This window comes from Rattus rattus, chromosome 8 (genome assembly GCF_011064425.1).
Source record: "Rattus rattus isolate New Zealand chromosome 8, Rrattus_CSIRO_v1, whole genome shotgun sequence".
NCBI classification, from domain to species: Eukaryota; Metazoa; Chordata; class Mammalia; order Rodentia; family Muridae; genus Rattus; species Rattus rattus.
This window is the reverse complement of record NC_046161.1, coordinates 17330243-17357543: the sequence shown is the minus strand read 5'-3', so window position 1 is coordinate 17357543 and position 27301 is coordinate 17330243. Positions and strand designations below refer to the sequence as shown.

Genomic DNA, 27301 nt, shown 5'->3' with positions numbered 1-27301 from the left:
GTATGATAGTGGAACTGGGGTGGTCTTGTTAGAAGGTCCTTGCCAAGACCCGGCAGGTGTGATATGGATGTGCAGGATGCGGGACAAAAGAACCTGCCCAGAGGAGGAGCCTAGTAGTGGTGGGGACTCTGGGTAGGAGGGCAATGGTGTTGGGAGGGCCCTGGGTAGGAGGACCCTGTTGGGACTTCCTGCTTCTGTGACTTCTTATCCTCCACATCTCCTAAACTCCCCACTGTCTTGGAGGTAGGGACATGGAGGCCTCTAAGACTGCTTCCTGGATGGTCTGTTCCTGGCTTCCAAAGCGGCTCCAAGTGATGCTCAACTATAGTCTAAAGCCACAGGGACTTCCTCAGTACAAAGCCACTGCCACAGTCAGAGAGAACCAGGAGGATGTTAAACAGATGGTCTGTAACCTGAGCCTCAGATGCGGAAGTAAGGAGGCCTAGGAGAGCCTGAGAGTAAGGAAGACACAGAGCTTCAGAAGCCACAGGTGGCCCACAAGGACAGAGACTGGGCTGCACCAAGGGTAGGTGGGCCAGGCCATAATGAAGGTGTGGCTTGAGCCATGGGGGGGGGTCACTGGGTCAACAGTTCCTGAGTTATGTCTTCTCCTTTAGCTTTCCCAGGGCCTGTCCTAAGACTGAGCAGGGCCAACATCACAAAGCTGGCCATGGTCCATGGGCTCCAAGCCTTGGACAGTGATCCTGCCCCTTCTCTTAAAAGCTGGTCTGGCTTCAGTTCCATCACAAAAGAGGGACAGTGGGCATGTCGTGTGCAGCGCCACTCTGGAGGTGGATGGCTGACTTTGCACAGGAGCACCACTCTCCACCTGCATGTCCTGTGGAGGTGGTGGGTCAGACCTAAAGATCTCATCCCTCTCTCCTGGTCGGGCAGTCTTGACTTTTCCTTGTCTCGATCTCCTTCTAGGGAGTTTGTGAGTGTCCGATCACGTGGTGGCTTTAGAGACTGTTCCAAGACTGATCATGACAAATGTCCCCAGCACTCTGTGTTGCAAAGATAGGACTCCCACTCCAAGTGTCACAGTTCCGAGGCAAAAGTCACCTTGGCTGGCCAAGGAACAGCACAGAATCACACCGTACAACAAACCCCACACAAGAGATTTATTGGAAAATTACAGGAGGGTGGCTGCCTCTGCTCAGGAGAGAAGCAGCAAAGAGCTGAGCAGGAGACAGGTTTATAGAAGGCTTCCTGGGAAAGGGGCTTTCAAGGATGTTCTGGGAATCGGTGGGATTTTGTGGCCTCATCTTAGGGCAAGCTCAGGGATTGGTGGGATTCTATGGCCTAATCTTGAACTTTATTTTTTCTCTGTGGGCCAGGGCTTGGTTGACTGGGAAGAAGGTCTGGCTATTCAAATACCAGGGGTTAGGCCCCACCATTTGAGTAGCCAGGGGGCAGGGCCTGGCTACTTGCACCTCAAGAGTTTTACAGTATATCTTGCAGAGCCAGGTCCAGAGCAATGAGCTCTGAAGGTCCAGGATGAGGGCACCAGGCATGGGGTACCTCATTACTTGTCAACCTAAACACCATGGCACCTATCACTGCCAGGAAACTGGCCCAAGGCAAGGCACAAGAACACCTTGCTACAGTGAGTGACATTCACGGTAAAAGAGGAACCTGCAAGGTCTACAGGGGCAAGTTCAGCAGGAGCCCAGGGCACACATATGCACTTGGGTCTTTCTGTGCCCATCAAGGCCAGGATGGCCAGAAACATCACAGGGCTGTTCATGCCCCTAGGGATGGTGACAACTGCAGTGGCTTCAGTATACATCCTCAGAACGCAGAACTAGAGTGGCAGCTAGCACCTGTATCCTCAGGCCATTGTGTTACAATGATACAGTTCAGAGAGAGTTGTCCTGAGATCCGGGAAGATCAAGGTCCAGATTGAGTTGGGGATTGGGCCGTATCAAGTTCCAGATCAATAAAACCTTCGAATTCTACCAGGCGTGATAGCTCACACCTTTATTACCAGCACTCTGGAGGCAGAGGCAGGTGGATCTGGTGGATCTCTGTGAGTTCAAGGCCAGCCTGGTCTACAGAGTAAATTCCAGGACAGCCACAGAGAAACCCTGTCTCAGAAAACAAATGTGTGTGTGTGTGTGTGTGTGTGTGTGTGTGTGTGTGTGTGTGTAAAAATGAGCTAGCACTTGCCCATATATTCCTGAAAGTAGCTTTCTGTTGCTAGAGTTCCATATCTGTCACTATAGACTGCTGATCTTCTTTCCTGATTGTGTCTTTTGCCAGTTCCTTCTCCAGCTCCTGTTTAGCCTTTTGCTTCCTGGGCAGTCTATAGTACCCCACCAAGTCTACGGGGAATGAAACTCTGGGGTTCCCATGCTTAGTAGTAGGCCCCTAGTTTGTGTTTTGAAACTGTGTCTTACTATGTAGACCAGACTGCCTAGGCCTTCAGAGCACTGGAAATAACACCAGGTGTTTTTGGTTTGGTTGTTCGGATTTTTGTTTTTCCTTTCTGAATCAGGTTTATCTCAAAGTGAAGTAGTGCATGATTTTGAACTTCTGATCCTGCAGCTTCCATTTCTCAAGTGCTGGAATTGCATGTGTACACCAGCACAGCTAATTTTGTCTGTCGTTTTATTTTTCCTTTTGAGACAGGATCCCTATGAATTTGGCTTACGTAGCTGAAGACGACGTCATAAGATCTGCCTTCACCTCTCAAGGGCTTAGATTAAAGGTGTGTGCGCCTGACAGCTCTTTAGGCAGTGTGAGGAATAGAACGCCTATTCTCATTCCTACCTTGCAAGGCGGTTCCTTGCTGCAACTCCACCCTTTTACTCAATGGCTCGGAGTCAGAGGAAGGGGGGCAACGCTCGCGGCGCTGGGTCCAGCCAATAGGCTGAAGGGGGCCGGGAGAGAGGCGGGGCCTCTACCAACCAATCACTAAGCGCGCCCTCCTTGCCGCTCTATGTCGCTCCGCCCTGAGCTCGCTGGTCCCAGAAGGCGCCGGGTTTCCCAAGATGGCGGCCGACGTGTCCGTTACTCACCGGCCGCCGCTCAGCCCGGAGGCGGAGGCCGAAGCGGAAACTCCCGAGACCGTCGATCGCCGGACGCCCGAACAAGAGTTGCCGCCGCTCGATCCGGAAGAGATCCGGAAACGCCTGGAACACACTGAGCGCCAGTTCCGTAACCGCCGCAAGATACTGATCCGAGGCCTCCCGGGGGACGTGACCAACCAGGTATGGGGGGGGGGGGTGAGAGCGTGGCGGGAAATACCACGGTGCGCGTGCGCGGGGGGGAACCGGGCTGTACCAACGCTCTTGTGCGTGGGGGCTCTCCCCAGTGTCATATCCTCTCCCAGGGTCATGAGACATTAAGAACGAAGTGGAAAGGGCATGGTCAAGAGGAGAAAAAAAAACCACTTTGAAGTGCGGGCCGACGTTGCTAGGGGCGACCATCCGGCTTGGGAGAGGCCAAATGGTTGAGGGGTGCAGGTAGTTGGAAGGGGCAGGCAGCTGTGGCGCCCCATGGAAATATGTGCGGGGGAATGTGAATGGATTGATTGAAATAGATTCCAAGCTACCCATGCATATTCAGAGGGTGCTTTCCCTCCTCCGCCTTAGGGAGCTCAAATTTGGAAGTTTCACAATTAAGAGCATGGCCTTTCTTACCAAACATACACCCACACCTTTTAGAGGTAGATCCGGAAGTTGGAGATGCACCCCTCAAATGCCTATTAGAATTGATTTTGGAAAATGGAGTCTCCTTTGACGTGTGGTTATGTATTCTATGGCACTTCCCTATGGCTAATCTTGTTTTCCGGGAGTGCCCTTCTATTGGGAACCTACATAGAGCAGGGTGTGCAATGCTCTTTGGACCCATGAAAGTGGTATCTATGTTGCCCTGCCCGATGGTGGTGGGATAGGCCCTTTCTGATTGCTGCTAAGAATCTCTTCTCTCTGGCTCACCCTAGTACCCACTACTCTGTAGACACATGGCTAATGAAGCCCCAGAGGTGTTGGGAGTATGATAAGGGAATGGACCTGGAGTAGACACCTGTATGCACCATCTCCTGCATATCTGGAATTGCCTGCCCAGTCTCCTTCAGATCATACACAGGTCATTTGGTGCAAGGAAGCCAGGCAACTTGCCCTGGAAATCAGCATTCAAAACAGCAGCCCTGTCAACTTGAGGGAGTTTGGGTAGCTGGTGCACCCACACAGTGTAGGATCAATTAAATGAGTGGAGTCCTTGATCATGCATCCCTGGGTAGCATGCCCTGTGTTGTCCTAACAGTTTCTATGGTTCACTTCTTACAGCCTTGGTTTGTTTCCTTTTGGAGAAAATGGCTTAGTAATTAGCTGTGAACATGTTTCAACCTCGCATGGGGGAAATCAGACAAGTTAGGCAACCTCCTTGAAGGTATGCAGTTTGAGATGTTGGTGTTCCTATCATGTAATCTACAGTCTCGACACAGGATAGGTTGTAGAAGGAGAGAAGATAGCTGTTACAGAAAAATGGAGCCATTCATTTATGTACCTGTATGGAGGGTCCACCTGTGGGCAGGCTTGTCCAGTCACTCCCTGGCCTCTGATTGTGTCTCTGCAGGAAGTACATGACCTCCTGAGCGACTACGAACTCAAGTACTGTTTCGTGGACAAATACAAAGGGACAGGTTTGTTGGCTATGGGAGGACAGGGCAGTTATGACAAAGGGACAGGTTTGTGGGCAGTGGGTGGACAGGGCAGTTATGGCAAAGGGACAGGTTTGTGGGCTGTGGGAGGACAGGGCAGTTATGACAAAGGGACAGGTTTGTGGGCTGTGGGTGGACAGGGCAGTTATGACAAAGGGACAGGTTTGTGGGCTGTGGGTGGACAGGGCAATTGTGACAAAGGGACAGGTTTGTGGATTGTGGGAGGACAGGGCAGTTATGGCAAAGGGACAGGTTTGTGGGCTGTGGGTGGACAGGGCAGTTCTGACAATCCCCAGTGGTGGCAGGACCTGGCTCAGCCTCTGTTCTAATTGTGGGTCCCGTATTGTCTTAGAGGAAACAGACTCTTGTCCTGTCTGTCCATTTATTTTATTTTTTATTTTTATTTTTTTTGAGACAGAGACTCACATGAAGCTCAGGCTGGCTGAATTGCTAGAGATCCCCCTTCCTGCCTTTGCTTCTTGAGTGCTGGGATTAAAGGCGCACACTACCCTTGTCGGTTTATTTCTTCTCTATTTCGTGTGTGTGCGTGTAAGCATAGGCAATAAGTGTGGAAGTTAGAGGACAACGTTCTAAAGTCAGCTTCCCCCTTGCTGAGGCAGGCCCTCTCGTGTTTCTGTCTTACTGTATATTCTAGGCAGTTCTCCCTCTTAGACTACGAGGGCTGTGATGACAGCTGAGACAAGGCTGGGGTTGGAACTCAGGTTGTTAGGTATGGTAGAAGATTCCTTTTTCCTTTCTTTGAGACATGGATTGTCACTGTAGCCCAGACTGTCCATGGTATAGCCCAGCTCTCCTAACGCGTGCCAGTCCTTTCTCTTGTTCTATCTTTATTTGATGTGTATGGGTGTTTTGCCTGAGCACTGTTTGCATGTCTGGTGCCCATGGAGGCGCACAGAGGGAACCAGATTTCATGGAACCAGAGTTAAAAGGATTATAAGCTGCCATGTGGGTGCTGAGAACCAAGCCCCATTCTTGCAAAAGCAGCAAGTACTTTTAAGTGCTGAGCCATCTCTCCAGCCCCATTTTTGGTTTTGGACTTTAGGTTTTATTTAAATCAAGTCTCATATAACCCAGACTAGAGTTAAATTTATTGTATAGGTGAGGATGGCCTTTAACATCAAGACATCCTCCTGCCTCCACTTCCAAAGTAGGCTGACAAGACATTTGTCACTGTGCTCAACTTCCCTACTGTTCTTATCTGTCCCTTTCTAACCCAGACCCACTGGGCACCCTATTCTGTCGTTATAGGCTGAGGCTGGCACATCCGCCCCTGTATGGCATGGTCAGCCCAATGCCCTTGGGGTAACATTTGGCATCATTGGCTTCCTTCGTGGGGCCATCAGTGAATGTATTTCGGTATGGTGACAGGTGTTTAGACCATCTAGAATCTTCTGACAATTAATGTAGAGAGGAGTGTGCCCCTTTAAAGACCTCCCTGGCAGGTTAGGCAGTCATTACAATCCTGACCATCGGAGGCAGAAGGACCACAGGTTGGGGTTGCGGTCTGTGCTTACTCTATGTGACTGTATAGTAGTGACAGTCTTGGATGAAGACTGAGTGTGCCTAACACAGACTGCCTAGAGCACAGCTGCCGAAGGCTGGGAGATGTCTCAGCACTTATCCCAGCAGCTACATGAATGCTGGGCAGACCTGGTAACTCACTTGTAATAGAAGTGTGGGGGAGGGGAAGACAGTCTCCTGAACAAGCTGGGTAGGTAGATTAGCCAAATTAGCAAGCCCTGGTGTTAAATAAGAGACCACCCCTCCTGTACCTGTATGCATACTCACATGTAAACATACATGTATACCTGGTTACCATACTCATACACATGTAAGAAAAAGATAAGAGTCAGGTATCAAAAAGGCAGACTGGGTACCCAGTGTAGTCATCCCTCTATAGGGCTTGGAGCATACCAAAATCCAAGGATGTTTAAGTCCCTTTTAGACAATAACATGGCAGGGTGCGGTGGCACACAACTTTAATCTCAGCACTTGGGAGGCAGAGACAGCTGGATCTCTGAATTCGAGGCCAGCCTGGTCTCTAAGTCTAGTCCAGGTCTGCCAGAGCTCCACAGAGAAACCCTGTCTGAAAAAACCAAAACCAGCCAAACAAAAACAAAACAAAGCAGGAGGAGGAGAAGTAGAAGAAGAAGAAAGATAGGCAGCAAATATCACCCTGGGGGCAAGTGAGGTAACGGCTCAGTTGGTGAAGCTGTTTTGAAAGCTGTGCTCTGGCCTTGGAGGTAGAGCATCGCATCAGATGAGTGATCCTTGGCTACATAATGCATTCAAGGACAGTCTGCCTACATGAGACCTTCAAAAAAGGAAGATGGGGGCACTGTGGGGTGCAGAGCCAGGTCTAAAACAGGAACTGGCTTAGATTGGGTAGGGCAGTCAGGTAAATGGACAGAGCTCAGGCAGGCCGTGCCCGGCAGGGGCCAGAAAGCAGTCCTGAGTGTTGCGAGGGGAGCTGGGAGAGCACACACGCTGGGCCACCTGAGGAAGCTCTGAACATGGTTTCCTGGGGCTGTAAGCTGGAATGAGGCTAGCGGGACAGACTGTGGCTCTGGAGACGAGCTACCTGAGTGTTTTGTTGTAGTTTTTTAGTGTGTGCGTGTGCACATGCATGCATGATGTGCCGTGCATGAATGTAAGTCTTAGGACGGCATGAAGGAGTCATTTCTCACATCCCACCATGTCTCTGGAGATTGAACTTGGGTTATCAGGTTTGGTGGCAGGCACTTGACATGCTGAACCATCTCTACCCTTTTGTGTTTTAATTTCTCACTTGATTTTGTGACAGGGGTGTGTGTGTGTGTGTGTGTGTGTGTGTGTGTGTGTGTGTGTGTGTGTGTGTTACTAGAGATTGCATTTAGGGCTTCATGCACGCTAGGAAAATATTTCTACTGCTGAAATACATCCTTAGTCCTGATCTTTTTTTTTTTTTTTTTTTTTTTTTAGTTTTGTGGTGCAAAGATGAACTTTTTTTTTTTTTTTTTTGGAGCTGGGGACTGGACCCAGGGCCTTCTTGCGCTTGCTAGGCAAGTGCTCTACCACTGAGCTAAATCCCCAAACCCAAGATGAACACTTTTAACTCCATCCTTGGGCCTCGGTTTGTGTTTTTTAGACAGTGTAAGTCACTGTGTACCTGAAGATGGCCTTCAGTTTCTGATACCCCTGGTTTAGTCTCGTGTTGAAGTGACAGGCATGTGCCACTGTGCCTGGTCTGTCTATAGACAGAACCCAAGGCCTCGTGCATGCTGGGCAAACGCTTTTCCAACTGAGCTCTTCCCAGTCCCAACTCTTGGGTTTTTAGACAGAATCTGACTAGATAACCAGGCTGGCTTTGAACTCTGACCTCTGCCCCAGACTTGCAAATGTAGGTGCCGATCTGGTCCTGTTGCTTTCCACCGAAAATGGTGGGTGTGAGGGCTAACCTATTCCCATTTGACAGTTAAAAGAGTCTAGGGTTTGGGCACTGGAGAGATGGTTGTGAGCACTGACTGTTCTTCCAGCAGCCCTGAGTTCACTTCCCAGCAACCACATGGCAGCTCATGCCTGTCTGCTGCTGTCTTCTGGTGCATAGATACTCATGCAGATAAAGTACTCATACTTTAAAAGATATATCTTTTAAAAACTAAGAGAGTTTGGGGTTGGAGCTTGAGTGATGGTTCAGAGATTGAGAGCACTGGCTGATCTTGCAGAGGACTCAGTTTTGATGCCCAGCACCCACACCATGATTGACAACCATCCGTTCCAGCGCCTGGGCATCTGAATCTGGTCTCCCCAGGCACCAGGCACATGTGTGGTGTGGAGAGAGGTCAGAGGGGGACTGATGGAAATCCAAGACTGCAGCTAACTCACTGGATTGTGCTTCCTAGGAGTAGTTGATGTTCTGCTCTCATACCTGGTTTAGAGGGCCCAGCGTAGGGAGATAGAAGGTCAGTCTGACCCCAGGTTCTCTTGTACCCTGCAGCTTTTGTGACCCTGCTGAATGGGGAGCAGGCTGAAGCTGCCATCAACACCTTCCACCAGAGCCGCCTCCGAGAGCGGGAGCTGTCTGTTCAGTTGCAGCCTACTGATGCTCTGCTGTGTGTGGCCAACCTGCCACCTAGTCTGACACAGGCGCAATTTGAAGAGCTGGTGCGGCCCTTTGGCAGCCTAGAGCGCTGCTTCCTAGTGTACAGTGAGCGCACTGGCCACTCTAAAGGCTATGGCTTTGCAGAGTACATGAAGAAAGACTCGGCTGCCAGGGCCAAGTCTGACTTGCTGGGCAAGCCACTGGGCCCACGCACACTGTACGTGCACTGGACAGATGCTGGGCAGCTGACCCCTGCATTGTTGCACTCTCGGTGCCTCTGTGTGGACCACCTGCCACCTGGCTTCAACGATGTGGATGCTCTGCGCCGGGCTCTGTCGGCGGTCTATACCCCCACCTTCTGTCAGGTAGGTCTTGGGTCCTTTAGTGAAGCAGCTGTCACAGAGCTTTGAACAGGGCTCAGGAGAGGCTCTGGGATATGGTGGTAAAGAGCCTAGATGTATTCCAAAGTCCAGAATGCAAATCCTCCTGGCTCATCTGTTGTAGGTAGGGTGGGAATCCTGCTCACACCCATATCACTCACATACTCATTACATATGCCATGTAGCCCAGGCTAGCCTAGAAACACCATCCTCTTGTCAGGTTGACTGGTAGGTGGCACTCTGCCTGACTCATGTTTGTTATTTTGTCTTTTGAACTTGGCCAGTAACTGAGGACGAGCTTGAATCCTAGATCCTAAGGGCTCTACCTCTCAAGTATTGGGTCATGCTTTGCCATGCTACGTTTATGTGGTGCGGGGGTTGGAATTCCCTAGGGCTTCCTGCATTTAGGCAGTATACCTCTACCTGCTCAGCCCCAGCCCCAGCCCAGTGTCTTGAGCATCTGTGGCCAAATGCAGCATGGAAGAGGCCAGAGTCATGACAGACACTTGGGCCTGGATGGGTTTCAGCCCTCCTTGGTGTCATGGGCAAGTCCCTTTGCCTGCACCGTTCTCTCATCTCCTGTCTTCCACCTCTGTTCTAGACAGGGGCTCCTGTGTAATCATGGCTAGCCAGGAACTCAGAGATCTGCCTGCCTTTACCTCTTGAATGCTGGGGTTAAAGACACCACAGTACTTAGTCTACATAGGCTAAGTATTAAAGTGTCTTAAAAGAATAACTTTTGTACACGTATTTATTTGTATGCTTCTGTGTGTGTGCATACATACAAGTGTTCACACAATGGTACCTGTATGGTGTTCAGAGGACAACTCTCAGGAGTCATTTCTTCTACAACCGTGTGGGTACTGGGGATCAAATTGACTTTGTGAGGCTTTCCTCCTGAGCCATCTTGCTGCCTTATGAATGATTATTATAAAAGCTTACCCTTCATTCTATGTTTCGGTGTGTGTATTTTGCTAATGCTGGGAATGGAAGAGGCCTTGCGTAGCAAGTGCTTTTCCACAGAGCTACATCCCACCCCTCATTGGGTACTTACTGAGTATGTGTGAGTCCAGCACTGCAGGACGCAGTGGTGTTCTGGTGCTCTGAACAGATCATGGGCTTGAGAGTCAACAGGTCAAAGTTGGGGATCTCCAGCTTTCAGTTCAGAGTTCATGTGGTCCCAATCACACTGTGATTGCATCTGACTCTGTGGGTTCATGAGATGGTCACAGCGTGTGGTTCATGGTAGAGTGCCTTCATAGACTGCCAGTGAGGAGCTGGAGTGCCTGAGCTATGGAACACCTGCCTAGCATGTGCACGGCCCTCGGCCATCTGAGCTCCGTTGATAAGGTCAAGCCTGAGGATACAAGTTTGATTCCTGGGCCCTACATGGTAGAAAAAAGAGAACCAACTCTCTCAAGTTGCCCATGGCACATAAACTCACATAAAATAAATAAAATGCAATTTAATTTTCTTAAGTAATAAAGCACTGGGCATATACACACTTTTTTTTTTTTAAGGTTTATTAATTTTATGTATGTGAGTACACTGTTGCTGTCTTCAGACACCAGAAGAGGGTACCAGAACCCATTATAGATGGTTGTGAGCCACCATGTGGTTGCTGGGAATTGAATTCAGGGCCTCTGGAAGAGCAGTCAGTGCTCTTAACCGCTGAGCCATCTCTCCAAACCCCCCTCCCCCTTTTTTTCTTTTTTCTTATTGTATATTTGGACTGTTTTTGTTTTTGTTTTAAAGACAGAGTCTATCTATATAGCCCTTACTGTCCAGGAATACACATTATAGACCAGGCAGACCCTGAACTCACATGGCTCTGCCTTCTGAGTGCTGGAGTTAAAGGTGAATGTGCCTGTGTGTGTGTGCATGCGTGTGTGCGTGTAGCACTACTGTCTGTCTGAGACAGGTTAGGCTCCCTACCCCTGCTTATTGACCTAATTTTTAAAGCTCAAAACCTCAATTCTTTATATATCTATGCATATATAAATCCTCCCTTCTGTGGAGATTCAGATCTTAGTAGGTATTTATCTTCCCTTTTTTTTACATAATTATCAATGCCTCAGTTATTACTGTCTGAGATAGGTTAGGCTGCCTGTCTCCTGTTTATGACCTGTAATTTAAGACCAAAAGCCGGGGTTGGGAATTTAGCTCAGTGGTAGAGCGCTTGCCTAGGAAGCGAAAGGCCCTGGGTTCGGTCCCCAGCTCTGAAAAAAAAAAAAAAAAAAGAACCAAAAAAAAAGACCAAAAGCCTAGAAGTACTTATTTATCTATGAATTTAACTTTAAATAAATTGCCTTCTACTTACTGAATAAGCCGATTTCTCAGCTCTCGATTTGTCATGCCAGACAGCGCAATCCCAGAAATCCCATGTAGACCATGTTCGAAGATCCTGAGTGGGGCCTGGAGAGATGGCTCAGTGGTTAAGAGCACTGACTGCTCTTCCAGAGGTCCTGAGTTCAAATCCCAGCAACCACATGGTGGCTCACAGCCATCTGTAATGAGATCTGATGCCCTCTTCTGGTGTATCTGAAGCTACAGTGTACTTATGTATAATAGATAAAATTAAAAAAAAAAAAAGAAGATCCTGAGTATTTGCCCTGGCAAGATTCTTTAAAAGTTTTTATTTTTTAATTTAATCTTCTTAAATTCTCCCTTCTTGCCTTTATTTTCTTTCTTTATTTTTATTTTTTTTAAAGGTTTATTTATTTATTATATGTAAGTACACTGTAGCTGTCTTCAGATACACCAGAAGAGGGCATCAGATATCTTTATAGATGGTTGTGAGCCACCATGTGGTTGCTGGGAATTGAACTCATGACCTCTGGAAGAGCAGTTGGGAGCTCTTAACCGCTGAGCCATCTCTCCAGCCCCTTTATTTTCTACATTTGAGATCAAAGGCTTGGATTTTTCATTTTATGCATATTTAAGAACATTTAAGAATTACCATTCTGCCTTCTAGCCTTAAGAACAATTACATTAAATGTTATTTTCCCTGTCCTTTGATTATTTGCTTGTAGGAAGTAGCTGCATCTACCATCTGACTGACTTTCTGCCTTAAGCAGCCAGCCTGTCTTTGTATAGTAGGGTTCCCAGCATGTCTGAGCGAAGACAGCTAGGATCCTTTTAGAAGGGCCCAGGGTAGTTTTGCAGCTTGTGTGGGAACCACATGACTTGGCTTGACTTGCTGAGAAACCAATTCTCCCCTCCTCCTAGACTTATATCATTTTGTGTGTGTGTATTCTATGCAAGAATCTTTAAATAATTTTTTCTATTTTTTAAATTTATTTTATGTATATAAGTACACCGTAGCTGTCTTCAGACACACCAGAAGAGGGCATCAGATCCTATTACAGATGGTTGTGAGCACCATGTGGTTGGTGGGATTTGAACTCAGGACCTTGGAAAGAGCAGTCAGTGCTCTTAACCACTGAGCCATCTCTCCAGCCCAATAATTTTTAATAATGAGTTCTTGCCCCACGTGTGGTGCCATCTATAGCGGTGAATTAGTTAAACTGCTTTGGCTCCCAGCAGGTTGCTCCTTTAACCACCCACCAGAACCCTCTGGATTCTCAAATGAAAGACAGACGAAGACAGATGCGTACACACACACACACACACACACACACACACACACACACACACACACACACACACAGAGTTAATTTGATAAGCCTTGACTAGCTCAAAGGCTAGAATCTTCTCGTCCTTCCTGTGGCTAGCAAACACTCCCCGCTGATATTCCCAGAGTTAACATCCTTTAAAATCTATATTTCATTTCTGCTGCCCCAGATTCAATTGGGGAAGTGGCCATTAGAGCCACTTACTCAAATTCTTACATGGCTGGTTGTTCTTCACCCCTCTCATGCATGGCGATTCTGCCTCTTCCTTTCTTCCCACCTCTCCCAAGCCTGGGAATCCTAAAAGTCCTGCCTCTGTCTGTCCTGTCCAGCCATTGGCTGCTGGCATCTTAACTTACCAATCAGAACAAACTGGGGGCATGGTCCCTCAGTGTCTTATGTATAGTCGCTCATGTAAGCAGTTTTGGGGACCAAAATTAACATTATAGTACAAGCAGCATTTGGCCAAACCCACTTCCCGTGTCCCATTGTGCATGGCTGAGATGCATGCCTTTAAATTCCAGCACAGCAGAAGCAGAGGCAAAAAGTTCTCTTAGTTCCAGCTCAGCTTGTGCTGCATAGTGATCCTTGTCTTTAAAAAAGAAGAAAACTTGCCTGAGGGCTCTACTTGCCTAGGCTCTTATGCAGGGGAGTTGCTATGGAAACAGATTTAGTTGCTGTCTTCCTGGGCCTAGAGTGGAGCTTGGGGGACGTGCCAGATATTTATGTCAGCTGTTTCTATGCCTGGGTTCTCCCTGGGTACTGGGAAAAAAACTCGGGTCCCTCTCCCACTCACTCCCTCCTTCCCTTCCTTCCTTCCTTCCTTCCTTCCTTCCTTCCTTCCTTCCTTCCTTCCTTCCTTCCTTCCTCTCTTTTAGAGACATCTCTCTCTCCATATATATATAAACCTAGCACTGAAGGTGAAGGTGGGGCGGGAAGCCCTTGGCTTATTTCCAGCCTCATCCACAAAAATGTTAGCCCGAGGTTTCGGGAGAGAGCCTGCCTCAAAGGAATGGAGACTGAACAGAGAACACATCCTCTCTTTCAAATATACCAATTTTTTTTTCTTTGAGGCCTGGGTGTGATGGCATATCCCTTTAATCCAGCACCCAGAAGGAAGAGGCTGACAGATTTCTTTGAGTTCAAAGCCATGCTGGAGGTCTATGAGTTCTAGGTCAGCTGTCTTCAGACACACCAGAAGAGTGAATCAGGTCTCATTACAGATGGTTATGAGCCAAATGTGATTGTAGGGATTTGAACTCAGGACCTCTGGAAGAGCGGTCAGTGCTCTTAATCACTGAGCCATCTCTCCAGCCCGAGATCCTGTCTTTATAAAGCATTTTAAATACAGTATGGGTAGCATTGGACTAATGTAACTTCCATTCAGTTTCCCTCCTGAGCTTCTAGATGAGGGATATGGACGCAACAGACCACTGGGCTGCTGTGGAGGAGGCTGTGACTTTAGTGTCTCTTTACTACATAAATGTGGAAGTCATGGTGCCAGTAACAGCAGCCTTGAACAGCCAGCCTGTGGGTCCTGGACACCAGGCAGGCCTGGGTGCACCCTCCCAAGTCAGCCCCTTGCCACAGTCTCTGTGGCCCAAGAGGTGTTCAGGGCAGCTCTGCAGCCACCTCTTTCCTCCTGATGGTTCTGGTAGTCCCTGTCAGAGTTTGTTCCCAGTGTGTCAGCACAGATAATCATATAATAGCTACAGGTGAGATGTGTCCTTTCTCAGCCCCCTGGCTAGCCATGTGGCCTTGTGCAAACTGACCTAGGGCCTCCTATAGTCACTGCACAGATTTAGTGACCAGTTAATGGACACAAGCCTGGGGACAGTGAGTGGCAAGGAGTGACTGTCGGTGTTTGGGGTCAGTGTCTGGTTTCTGTGGTTACTTCCCTGGTGCTCATGAGTGAATCTCCCACAGCTGGCAAGTGGCCAGGATGGGCAGCTAAAGGGCTTCGCGGTGCTGGAGTACGAGACAGCAGAGATGGCAGAGGCGGCACAACAGCGGGCAGATGGCCTGGCCCTGGGTGGCAGCCACCTACGTGTGTCTTTCTGTGCTCCAGGTCCCCCAGGCCGCAGCATGTTGGCGGCACTCATTGCTGCCCAGGCCACGGTGAGTAGGGGTACCCCTTGAACACCAATGTCTCCCCTTTGTGGCCTTTGCTCTGAGCCACCCTCTGGCCTCTTCCTCAGGCTCTCAATCGAGGCAAGGGACTCCTGCCTGAGCCAAATATCCTGCAGCTATTGAACAACCTGGGCCCATCTGCCTCCCTCCAGCTGCTCCTCAACCCCCTGCTGCATGGAGGTGCCAGTGGCAAGCAGGGTAAGACAGACGTGCATGGGTACCATGCAGAAGCCTCTCCTCCTATATTGGTGGCTGTGGTATGAGGATGGAAGTCCCAAAAAGGAGCAGAGCTTCCAACAGGCAGCACCCACCCTTCCCTGCCTGGACCCTTGAGGACCATCTATCATGTTGAGAATTTGGGGTTGTGCTGGGTGCTGGTTATCACCAAGCATCCATGTCTCGTTCCAGGCCTCCTGGGTGCGCCCCCTGCCATGCCGCTGCTCAGTGGGCCTGCCCTGTCTACTGCACTGCTGCAGCTAGCCCTGCAGAGCCAGAACCAGAGCCAGAGCCAGAAGGTAACAGCCTCAAGTTGGGGGCAACCCCACCAGGCTCCTTTTCTAGCCTATTCCTTAAGTCAGAAGTCACATTCCCCTCTGCTCTGGAGAGATGCCTGGCCCTGGCAGCCAGGGCATGCATATTCCATTCCTGAAGTGAATATGACTAAGAAAGCCCAACCAACCTTGCACAGCTGGGTGTAGTTACCCTTGGTCAGCGTTGTTGTCTGCAGAGCAAGGGTGCAAAGGACCATCTTTGGGTATGGGTGGCAGAAATTGTGGAGTGACAACCCTGACATGCTCAGTATTTCCTGTATGTCCCCAGTGGGTAGGACACAACGGCCTGGCATGCTGGAGCCCATGGGCCACAAGAGTAGCTGATGGGCAGGGGTGGGGTCAGGTGCTGGAGGGCTCGGCTCCCTGTGTGTGTCTGCCTGTGATTAAGTTTTGAGTCGGTGATGCTGGGCATTGTGACTGCCAGAACTCTGGGTGTCCCGTGTCTACTTCCCAGGTCATATTGTCCTTGCCCCCAGCTGACTGTGCTCTATTCTAGAAGCCTGGGATCCTGGGAGACTCACCTCTGGGTACCCTCCAGGCCGGGGCCCAACCTTCCAACTCTCTCCTAGGGGAGCTGTCTGCAGGTAAAGTCAGACCCCGCCACTCCACTCTCTAGAGATACTGTCCCTTTCCCCTGCCCCAGTGAATTCTAACATGTGACCTTGGCCAGGTAACCTACTCTGCCTGGGCTGTCCACTCTGTTGCTTTGGTGCTTACCTTGTGGGGCAGCTGGCAGTGTCTTTGAAAGCTGGCACTCAAAGAGACCTCGAGTCACGAACTGCCTCTAGGGTGCACAGGGTTCTTGTCCCTCTTTCAGAACCATGGGTAGAGTGGCCCTTCAGGTCTGGGCCCTTAGCTGACACCTTCCTTCTCTCTTTAGGGGGGGGCCTGGCCCCGGAACTGCCGCCCCGCCGAGGGAAGCCACAACCCTTACTACCACCATTGCTGGGCCCCTCTGGGGGTGACCGGGAGCCCATGGGTCTGGGTCCCCCAGCATCCCAGCTCACTCCACCCCCAGCCCCTATGGGGCTCCGAGGCTCCAGTCTTAGAGGCCTCCCGAAGGACAGTGGGCCCCTGCCAACGCCCCCTGGGGTAAGGTGCTACCCTGCTTCCAGCCTCCCCTACCTTTGAGATCTCTTTTGCCCGGGTCCCTAGCAAAACCAACCCTCCTGTTACAGGTCTCACTGCTGGGGGAACCCCCAAAGGACTACCGCATCCCCCTCAACCCCTACCTGAATCTACACAGCCTGCTTCCATCCAGTAACCTGGCAGGCAAGGAGACCCGGGGCTGGGGAGGCTCTGGGAGAGGCCGCCGCCCAGCGGAGCCCCCCTTGCCTAGCCCTGCAGTTCCTGGTGGAGGCAGTGCTAGCAACAATGGCAGCAAAGCCTTCCCAATGAAGCCCCGCCTGCTCAGCCCCATCGCCAGCAACCGCCTGCCCCCTGAGCCAGGGCTGCCCGACAGCTACGGCTTTGATTACCCCACAGTGAGTACTGGGCTGCCTTGGATTCTGCCTATCTTAAGGGTGGCCCTTTACACCTGAAGAGCAGTCCATCTGCAAAACATGCAGTGTGAGCTTTCTTGTCCAAACATCCAAAATGGGAAATGTATCCGATGCGATCAGTCAGTCACAGGCATGAGACCTAAGTCTCACTCTGAGTCCACATAGAGTCCAGCCAGAAGGGCTAGAGTGCTTGTAACTGCAGTTCTGAAGTGGCAGAGACAGGAAGGCATTCTGTCTTATAGGTGGGCCCTAGGCCAGGGAAGAGGTCTATTTCAACTGGATTTGATGGCAAGGCAGGGAGATTGCTATGCAGTTTGAGGCCAGCCTGGTCTACATAGCAAGTTCCAGGGAAACCACAGTTTTATAGTGAGATTTTGTCCCGTAAAGGGTGGACAGGGCTGGAACAATCAATGGTTCATCATCTGCATCCTCAGAGCCCAGTGTAAAAGCTGGGCAGGTGTGGCCGTTTTCCTGTAATCCCAGTGAGGATGAAATGGGATAATGAGCTAGACTCATGGAACTGACAAGCTCCGAGTGCTTCAATGCATAAGATCCTGTATGCCATCTTTGTCTTCCATACTTACATCTGTACACACAAATACACTGGCCAAAAACTTAGAAAAATACGTGGACAGCTCCTGAGGAACAGGACCCAGTGTCATATTCTGGCTTCTATTCACACACAGAGTCTCACACAGTCATACACCTCTGTACATACAGTCTCACACATATACATACACACAGTCATACACCTCTGTACATACAGTCTCACACATATACATACACACAGTCATACACCTCTGTACATACAGTCTCACACATATACATACACACAGTCATACACCTCTGTACATACAGTCTCACACATATACATACACACACAGACAGACATACCCACATACACATATAGACTCTCACACACACATACACACAGTCACTCACACTCACATACACGCAAGACACACACACATACACACACAGACACTCACACTCATACTCACACATATACATACACACAGTCATACACCTCTGTACATACAGTCTCACACATATACAAACACACACAGTCATACACCTTTGTACATACAGTCTCACACATATACATACACACACAGTCATACACCTCTGTACATACAGTCTCACACATATACATACACACACATCCATGACAGAGGCAGGTGGTGCAGCACTGAGCTGGATCCAGGCTTCAATTCTAAGTCTCGGAGACCCTCCTTGACTGCACAGGTGGGACGTACCACATCTGACCTTTGTGTGATGAGTCACTCCACACACTGTCAGCCAGCGGTGGGGCCAGCACTGGGAGGTGGAAGCAGGAGGATCAGAAGTTCAAAACTGGCCCTAGCTCCATGAGACCCTCAAAAGCAAAAGCAAATGAAAATAAAGGAGTGGCCGATGAGCACCCCAGCTGCCGACGGTGCTGGTCTTCACATCTGGAAACCTAAGTTCTGTTCCTGGTCCCACGGTAGAGGGACCTGCTTCCTTCCCCACGTCGTCCTCTCAGCTGCACACTTGGTCTGTTCCACCATGGTACACATAGGCACAAAAGTGTCATTAACATGTTACAGTGAAGGAGACCTCTCTGCCCACATGCCTCTCTATGGAGTATTCCACAGTCCAGGGCACCAGGAGTCAGAAACACTCCTGAGTCCAGGGACTTCTACTAAAGGTGGCTGTATTTTCTCTAGTGTCAAGTGGGCAGTCAAGAGCTTGTGACTGATACTTTCCTTCCTTGAGTCTCCTGTCCATCTTTATCTCAGACTTTAGTCCATGCTGACTTTTTATTTGGTTTTGGGAGTTTTATAAGACAAGAACTCATGTAGCCCAGGCTGGCCTAACTCAATGTGTGGCAGAGATGACTTTGAATGTCTTATCCTGTATCTGCCACCTGAATGCTGACATCTCAGAAGTTCTCCATCACACCCAGTTTATACGGTGCTGAGGAGGGAAACCAGGCTTCATGCGTCCTAGCTGGGCAAGTGCTTTGCCCAAGTCCAAATCATGCCTTCTCCCTTGAGAAAGGGCTTAGCATCCTGTCTGTCCATCTCTTCCCGTTTTGAGCACAATACACAGTCACTTCACAGCATCGCTGGGGTCCAGGCACACCTGTCCCTTGGACAGAGCACACATCTGCTCTGGCTTCAGCTGGGCCATCCCATTGAAGCCCCCACAGGCCCAAGTATGGGTCGTGAATCCCTAGTGTTAACTGGTGTAGAACTGGCCCAGGATAAGGTTGGCCAACACCAACCCTCTCCCCCCATATTTCTACTCCTTTAATTTAGGATGTGGGACCTAGACGGCTCTTCTCCCACCCTCGGGAATCAAACTTAGGGGCTCATGGCCCCAGCCGACACAAGGTAAGAAACAAATGCCCTGTGTTTTGCAGCGTATAGTATTGGCAGTGTAATAAAGTGGATGTAGCAGTCAGCACTAACTGTGTAACAAGAAGTGCTGTCCATTTGTAACTCAACAAACGAGGCAATCTTGCTATATAATCCAAGTCAAACTTCTAGACTGAAGCATTTCTTTATCACCCTTCAATGGGGCAGTAAGTGGTTCCCTGGGAGCTCACCAGGGACTCACCCCATGGCCTCGCACAGGTGGCCAGTCATCTCTTGACGTGAAGATCACTGGGCTCAGAGCATGGTGTCTCCCTGAGCCACTCAGCTCTTTTGGTCCAGCTTGAATTTGTTACCGTGGTTGTGGGCCCCAGAAGATAAACATGGACAAGAAGAGTCATGGTGGGAAGGGTTCCAACCGTGATTTTTACCTCACTCAGCTGAACCTTTCTCTGCAGATGTCCCCCCCACCTAGCAGCTTCAGTGAGCCTCGCAGTGGTGGAGGCAGTGGGGGACCCCTCTCTCATTTCTATTCTGGCTCACCCACCTCCTACTTCACCAGTGGCCTACAGGCTGGCCTCAAGCAGAGCCACCTGAACAAGGTGAGTCTGCCCTACAGGAATTGGTCTCCAGGGACCATTGGGATGCTGGACCCTGTGTATCTATATATGTCCTCGTTGCCTTGTCATCCAAGGGGCCTCAGCCACAGCTCCATTGGTGGCAGGGCTCAATCTTGCTCATGCTGCCGTGTAATGGCCCCTCTGGTTCCCACTGTTCAGCTTCCCTTCATCTCGTTGGTCTAAAGGTGGTCTTGGCTCCAGATGACAGATGAGAAACAGTTGGTTTACGCCCAAGCCTTATAGTTCTGAGTTGCAGGCACAAGGCTAGATGGCCCAAAGGTAACCTGCGCCCACGTCTTTGACTCCTTAGGCTGTCGGTTCCTCCCCAATGGGCTCCAGTGAAGGGCTCCTGGGCCTGGGCCCTGGGCCCAATGGTCACAGTCACCTGCTGAAGGTACGGGCAGGAGGTGGGGGTGCTGGGCAGCCCTGGCCCTGGGAAGCCACTGACCCGGCCTTCCCTGCTGTCTGTCTCCAGACCCCACTGGGTGGCCAGAAACGCAGTTTTTCCCACCTGCTGCCCTCACCTGAGCCCAGCCCAGAAGGCAGCTACGTGGGCCAGCACTCCCAGGGCCTTGGTGGCCACTACGCGGACTCCTACCTGAAGCGGAAGAGGATTTTCTAAGGGGTCAGCGCCAGAGATGCTCCAAGGGCCTGCACCACGTTGCTTTTGGGTTCTTTCTGGTATTTGTGTTTTGTGGGATTTTATTTTTATTATTTTTTTTTATGTCCTTTCTTTGGGTAATAGAGAAATCTCTGCAAAAGACTTTGGTGACCAACCAGCTGGAGCTCAAGGAATGTGGGGTATCTGGGGGCCATACCATTACCTGTGGGCTTGCTCCTGGAACCAAACCCTGCAGCCTTAAGAGAGAGGGGCCTGGCCTGCTCTCTTTCCCTCCCCAGCTCCTAGCCTTCTGTGCTGGCTCTCCAGGCCTCCTCTCCTGCCTCATCACTCCTGTGTTCTGGCCTTTTGAGTGCCTTTGGAGGTGTCCCTGACCTGTGAGGATCAGAGACAGTCCCCGTTTTTAAACTTCGACAATTAACTTTGATTTCCTTTTCTAATTTTTATTATTTTTTAAAACAACCAGGATGATGACCACATCCACTCCCCTATCCCTCCAGAAAAGCCCCATCTTGATTTCTTCAGGGTCTGGCCTTCCCTGGGCCTCTGTTCCAACAGCTTAACCCCATTCTCTTCCCAGTCATCTGCTGCAGGTATAGCTGTCTCATGCCCCTGCCTGCCTACTCCGGCCAGTACCCTAAGCCCCAGGATCTCCAGCCCCTGCCTTCTGATGCCTTAAAGTTGGGCCACAGGTCCTGCTGGGTCAGAGCCTCTCAGATGCGGAGCTCCAAAAGCTCAGCTCAGGACCAAAGAGCTCTGGCCTAGGGTTCATCCTTTCTCCAGGGTGTCTGCCCTCTGGACAGAAGGCCAAAGCCTTGGTCTTGGCAAACCATCCCTTTTGCCCTAAGCTTGGGTGCAGAGACCAGTATTTTCTGCTGGCTTCAACAGTGTCCCCTGCTGTCTGTGAAAGGTGACCATTGTACCCAGGCCACTGGACCTCTACCATGTTCCTTCAAACCCAGATCATCACCATCCCCAGGCTGGATCACTGGAGCAGGTCTCCTCTCTGCCCATCTGAGGGGACCTAGGGACTCTGCCCCTGGCCAGCTGAGCCACCACCAGCCTCCCTCCCCAAACCTGATGAACCAAACTCACTCCAGTGGGGGGCATTCCCTCCCCTTCCCTGCTTCCTGCCCTCCCCTGCCCGGACCTTTGCTGAATTAAAGTTTGTAAGTAAACGGTTTTAAGAAAAAAACATCAGAGCTGGCTGGTTCTTGCTGTAAACCATGGGCCCAGCAAAATAGCTCAGTATTCTGGTTCAGGACTTGACACTAATCCTGACAACCTGAGTTAGCCCTCTGGCCCAAAAGGCGGAAGGAGAACTGACTTTCACAAGTTGTCCTCTGACCTACAAACATGTCACAGATGTCCTCACACAATCTCTAAAGTCTAAATTGGGCTTGGAGGCCAGCCTGATCTACATTCAGTCTATATAGAGACCCAGTCCCAAACAATTTAAATCTTGGGCATGGTTGCACATAACCCTTAATTCCGGCAGAGGCTTTCAGAGTTAAAGGCCAAATAAAGGAATCCTGTCTAATTATTAAAGGACTCTGAGGTTGGTCCCAATTGCTGCTCTTACAGAGAACAGAGTTTAGTTCCCAGCCCCCACACTACCCTTTAACTCTTCTGGGCTCCACAAGGCACGCACTTGGTGCTCATACGTACATATAAGCAGAACACATACAATGAGGCCTAAAGGGAAAAAAATCCAACCACGGGGCGAGGCCGGAAGTTCAGCTGGATCAAGTACGTGACCTCACACGGCGACCAAACGCTGCGACTAGAGTAGCGGCGACGCGCTGGGAATGCTCGGTCTTCCGGTCACGTGGCCTATCATGGCCGCCTCCATGGCCCGTGGCGTGAGCGCCCGGGTCCTGTTACGGGCGGCCGGGGGATCTTGGGGACCCAGGGCGGGGCACGCGGCAGTAACATCTAGGACGTTCGGGTCTACAGGTACATAGGGCTGGGCTGGGCCGTGGCGGGCAGTGAGGCCGCAGCCGCTCACCCACTCGTGTGTTTACAGGCGAGAGGCGTGCTGGCGAGGACGAGGTGGACAGCCCGGAGCTGCCCCGGGATGTGTGAGTGCCCGCCGTGCCACGCCCTGCCCCGCCCTGCCACCTGGCCACAGGCCGGCCTCGGGCTCAGCACCTGCACCGTTTGTCCCCAGGGTCAACGTGGTGTTCGTGGACCGCTCTGGCAAGCGGATCCCGGTGAGGGGCAGAGTCGGGGACAATGTTCTTCATCTGGCCCAGCGCCACGGGGTGGACCTGGAAGGTAGGTCATATGAAACTAGGGAGACCTTGGCATTCTTTTTGTTTTTTTGAGACAAGGTTTCATATAGTTCAGGCTGGCCTCGAACTTAAGTATCTGTGGGTGACTTTGAACTTCTGACCCTTCTGCCTCCACCGCCTGAGAGCTGGTGTGCACTACCACAATGCGATATTTTTGTTTAAGTGGAGTATGGGTGGGTCAGGGCTCACTCTGAATCAGGCCGTCCAGGAACTTTTAAGTATGTAATCCCGGTTAGCCTCCAACACATTACAGTGAACCTACTGTCTCCACTTCCTGAGTCCTGAGACCACAGGCATGTGCTATCATACTACTGTATAGATGGGGTGGGAAGAACTGAGTCCATGTTATTCAGGCTGTTCTGAAACCAGCTATGTAACCAGACTAGGCTCAAACGCACTATAGTGATCCCCCTGCCTCCACCTCTTTAGTGCAAAAAAGATTAAGACAGTCTCTGTGACTTACCTCTAAAACCACTGGCTGATCTACTCCTTAGCATTCTCAGTTCTGGGAATACAGGTTGTCTTCCTTGTTTCACCATCTTTAAGTTAAAGCCGAAGATGGCAATAGTGGAACTGGAAAGGTCACCAGTGCTAAAGACTGCAGATGGCTTGTGAGAAGACCTGTGTTCTCTTCCTACCACCGACTCTATGCCAGGCAGTTCACAGCCTTCTCCCATGTACATTCCCTCACCTGGTCCTCATGGGCACTGCATTCTCATGCACAGTCCACACAGAAACATATATAAACACTGGAAATCTTTCCTTAAAGTAATACTAAAATAAAACTAGGTTTTCGAGCAGCCCTTACCAAGCTTTTACTACAGGCTCCTGGAGCCTGTTTTTTTGAGCTTGTGGATTCGTGATGTTGACCCCTCCATTCTCTAGTCCACCACTGAGCACCTTTTGGGGAGAGGTGGTACAGAGGCAGGATCTCTGTCTCCAGGGCTGGGTCACAGATGTGCAGCTGGACCCTCACTGCCCTTGCTCTCTTCAGGCATCAAAGCTCAGTCCCAGCCTAGGACCTCTGTGCTTGTTCTCTGTCAGAAGTGTTTCCCCAACAAATGCTTGGCTCCTTCTCATTCTGCAGACTTGACAGTGTGGCATCCTTTCACCCAGCTTAAGCCCGTGCCCGTCTGTCTGGGTATTTAGTGGCCTCAGAGCTTGATCTGTGTTTGCTCTCTGACGTCTGTCCCACAGTGAGCCTCATTCGCACCAGCTGTAACTCCCAAGCCTCTGTAAGCAAGTCTGAGGTCAGTGTGTGTTGAGTGCCTATCCCTTGGGACAGCTTCAGGAATAGAGGAGGCAGTAATTCCACCTTGCAGAGAAGGGAGCTGTGCACCATGTTGTGGTAAGCAGGGTGCAGAAGCAAGAGTCGTGTGTGTGGCAAAACCTGATTTCAGACATGAATCAGGTCATTAGTCATCTCATGCCACTCCTGTGTGAGTTCTGCTGAGTGTTTTCCTTATTGTATTTATTTAGTGCGTGTGTGCCTCTGTAGAGATGAATGGACAACTTGAGGGAGTCGGTTCACTTCTTCCATGTTATTTTCCTAGGGATTGAACTCTACTACTGGCTACTGGGCTTGGCGGTAACTGCTTTACCCAATGAGTGCACTCCAGGCCAACCAGCGACTTGTAACCAGGCCCCATTCAGATTCATACCAGCCTGGATAATTTAGCAAGAGTCCCTATCTCAAAAATTATGACAAATTATGAAAAAAATTGCCCCTCCCCCCAAATGATGAGAGTCCCTGTGTGAATACTACCTACCGTGTGTACCAAAGTGACAGGTCCTCTGTCATATCAGAATGGCCATTCTGAGCCTACCAGGAACCATACGCCCAAGAATAAACATGGTTAAGTTTTCGTTGGCAGACCAGTTGGGAGGGACGGTGCTGGGTTAATGGGATAGGAGGCCTGAGGAATCTAGGTGGCAGAGGTGGCCAGGCATGGTGGTGCACACTTTTCATGCCAGCGCTTGGGAGGAGAGGCTGGTAGATGTCTGTGAGTTTGAGGCCAGCCTGGTGTCTGTCTACATAGCAAGTTCCAGGACAGCATACACAGTGAGTCTCTTTCTCAAAATAAACCCCAAACCACTAAAAATCACTAGAGAGGTTGGGGGGGTAGATGAGTGTTTCTGTTCCCAAGTCTAGCAGACGCTGTGCAGAACAGAATTTGTAACAGTTCAGAAGCAAACCATCCATGTCTCTGGTGCCTCACCAGCTCTGTGAACTCTGAGCCGGTTTCTCCGAGCCTTCTGTTTCTTTTGTTTGGTGGATTGCTGAGAGAATGAACGTATTTAATGCTTGGTAGAGAGCAGAGTACATCAACAGCCAGCCAAGATAAAAGGTGGCTATAGATTATCTGCACGAGCTCCATGGCAGGGCCCTCCCTTGGCCCCAGGCACTTCAGAAGCCGAGTGTCAGGAGACCTGCCTGAGCCTAAGACCACCCTGGGCAACATAGACCTCGTTTAAACAAAGAGAACAACTAAAACCCAGTGGCCCAGGCCTGTAGTCCTAGTAACTTGGGAAGCTGAACCAGGAGAGTGGAAAGTTCCTGGTAGGGCTGGCATGGTGGCTCATTGGTTAAAGGGTAGTTGCCACCAGGCCTGATGACCTGACTTCAATCCTAGAACTGACACTCACAGAGAAACAACACTTCAAGTTGTCCTCCGACCTATCATGTGCACTGTGGTGTGCATGTTCCCACCCAGATTCACACACACATAAATGTTTAAAAAGCTCTCAAGGGCTGGGCATGGTGGCTCATGCGTTTAGTCCCAGCGCTTGCAGGCAGAGGCTGGCAGATCTCTTGAGTACAAAGCCATCCTGGTCTATGGATGCATTCTAGGACAGGACAGCCAGGAATTTGTAGTGAGACCCTGTCAAAAAGCAAAGCTGTAGATTTCTTTTTAGATTCAAACAGGCCTAGATAATTTACCAAGAGTTTCTGTCTCAAAAACTACAAATTTGGGGGGATGAGATGCCTCAGTGGATAAAGGCACTAATTCCTCCCAGGTCAAGGTGGACCGAGGGTGAGGCTCTACACGCTGCCCTTGGATGTCCACATGCACGCTGTGGCAATCGGGTTCACCCCCCATGCTTGCATACACATACCAAAGTGTTTAGAAAAGGGTTCTAAAGGACTAAGGGTGTGACTTAGTGCCCAACACCTGTTGTTCAAGTCTCTAGAAGCAATCCCTACTACCCTTTTAAAGAGTTACAGGGTGAAGCCAGTGCTGGGGCACACCTTTGATCCCAGCACTCTAGAGGCAGAGGCAGGGGGATCTCTGTGAGTTTGACGCCAGCATGGGCTACACGGTGAGTTCCAGGACAGCCAGGGCTACAAGTAAAGAAACTCTGTCTCAAAAATCCAGATGGATGGATAGATGGATGGATGGGTGGGTAGATGGATGGGTGGGTGGGTGGGTAAATGAATGGTGGATAGATGAAAATTTAAAAAGTTACGTGGTGATGAATGCCACAAAACAAGTGGAGAGGAAACTCGGGCAAACAGTTGAGCTGAAGCCTTGAATGAATGCAGCTAAGCAAAGTAGAGAACGTTCTAGGCCATGGGTACAGGAGTGCAGAGGCTCCGAGGTGGAAATGAAGTTAATGTAGTGAGAGTCCATGTGGGACTAGGCATAATAGTTCACGATTGTCATCCTAGCATCGGGACGTTGAGATAGGAGAATCAATTCAAGGTCATCCTTGACTCCATGGTGAATTTAAAACTAGTCTGGGCTACATCAGACTGTCTTAAACGAAAGCCTAGAGACAACTTAGAAACAGTTGGTTATGAGACAGATACGGCTATGGAGCTGAGGTGGAGGTTACTCCTCAGTAAGGCTCTGCTTTTCCAATCCTGTCCCCAGGGGCCTGCGAAGCGTCCCTGGCCTGTTCCACCTGCCACGTGTATGTGAGTGAGGCCCACTTGGATCTCCTGCCGCCTCCTGAGGAGAGGTGAGTGGGCAGCTCCCAGCTAGACTGTGCCCAAGGCTCTTCTATCCACCTCCAGCTGCCTCAGTTTGCCCTGTCCCTGACCCTGTCCTTTGTCCCAGGGAGGACGACATGTTGGACATGGCTCCACTGCTCCAGGAGAACTCAAGACTGGGCTGCCAGATTGTGCTAACCCCTGAGCTGGAAGGAGCTGAGTTTGCGCTGCCCAAGATCACCAGAAACTTCTATGTGGATGGTCACATCCCCAAGCCCCATTGACATGAGGCCACTGGACCGACCAAGGCCATGGAACTGAAAAGAAAAGCCATGCTTCCTACCCCAGAGTACGGATTGCCCAAGAAAGAGAAGTTGGACCCACAGTGTGAGACCAGAGCTGCCACTGGGGGACAACGGGTGTCTGAGCCCTGAGGGGGATGGGTCTGGGAGAATCGAACTATAAATTAAGGATGGACTCAAACCAGAGCTGCAATAAAAAGTCACACACACCT

General features: G+C 50.3%; 2 protein-coding genes across 2 annotated transcripts; both read left to right on the top strand.

The window, feature by feature from the left end:
* Positions 1–2947: 2947 nt before the first annotated feature.
* Raver1 (ribonucleoprotein, PTB binding 1) lies at positions 2948–21759 on the top strand. Its single transcript, XM_032909764.1, has 13 exons — positions 2948–3212; positions 4582–4648; positions 8664–9133; positions 14707–14898; positions 14979–15108; positions 15319–15425; positions 15958–16045; positions 16342–16553; positions 16640–16945; positions 19264–19338; positions 19779–19922; positions 20251–20334; positions 20416–21759. The coding sequence occupies exons 1-13, from the start codon at positions 2994–2996 to the stop codon at positions 20560–20562; spliced, it is 2241 nt and encodes a 746-aa protein (XP_032765655.1). The 5' UTR covers positions 2948–2993; the 3' UTR covers positions 20563–21759.
* A 603-nt stretch (positions 21760–22362) lies between these two features.
* Positions 22363–27298, top strand: Fdx2 (ferredoxin 2). The gene is made up of 5 exons (XM_032910453.1): positions 22363–22515; positions 22586–22640; positions 22730–22836; positions 26729–26816; positions 26915–27298. Exons 1-5 carry the CDS (start codon positions 22368–22370, stop codon positions 27069–27071), a joined length of 555 nt encoding a protein of 184 aa, XP_032766344.1. The 5' UTR covers positions 22363–22367; the 3' UTR covers positions 27072–27298.
* The last annotated feature ends 3 nt before the right edge of the window (positions 27299–27301 follow it).

What these genes read in the sequence shown, in the direction of transcription:
- Raver1 (XM_032909764.1), top strand. Translation starts at nt 2,994, where the DNA reads ATGGCGGCCGACGTGTCCGTTACTCACCGGCCGCCGCTCAGCCCGGAG. An exon ending in CGGGGGACGTGACCAACCAG is followed by an intron (nt 3,213 to 4,581) that starts GTATGGGGGGGG and finishes GTGTCTCTGCAG; the next exon opens with GAAGTACATGACCTCCTGAG. An exon ending in CCCTGCCAACGCCCCCTGGG is followed by an intron (nt 16,554 to 16,639) that starts GTAAGGTGCTAC and finishes CTCCTGTTACAG; the next exon opens with GTCTCACTGCTGGGGGAACC.
- Fdx2 (XM_032910453.1), top strand. Translation starts at nt 22,368, where the DNA reads ATGCTCGGTCTTCCGGTCACGTGGCCTATCATGGCCGCCTCCATGGCC. An exon ending in CCGGAGCTGCCCCGGGATGT is followed by an intron (nt 22,641 to 22,729) that starts GTGAGTGCCCGC and finishes GTTTGTCCCCAG; the next exon opens with GGTCAACGTGGTGTTCGTGG. An exon ending in CCACGGGGTGGACCTGGAAG is followed by an intron (nt 22,837 to 26,728) that starts GTAGGTCATATG and finishes TCCTGTCCCCAG; the next exon opens with GGGCCTGCGAAGCGTCCCTG.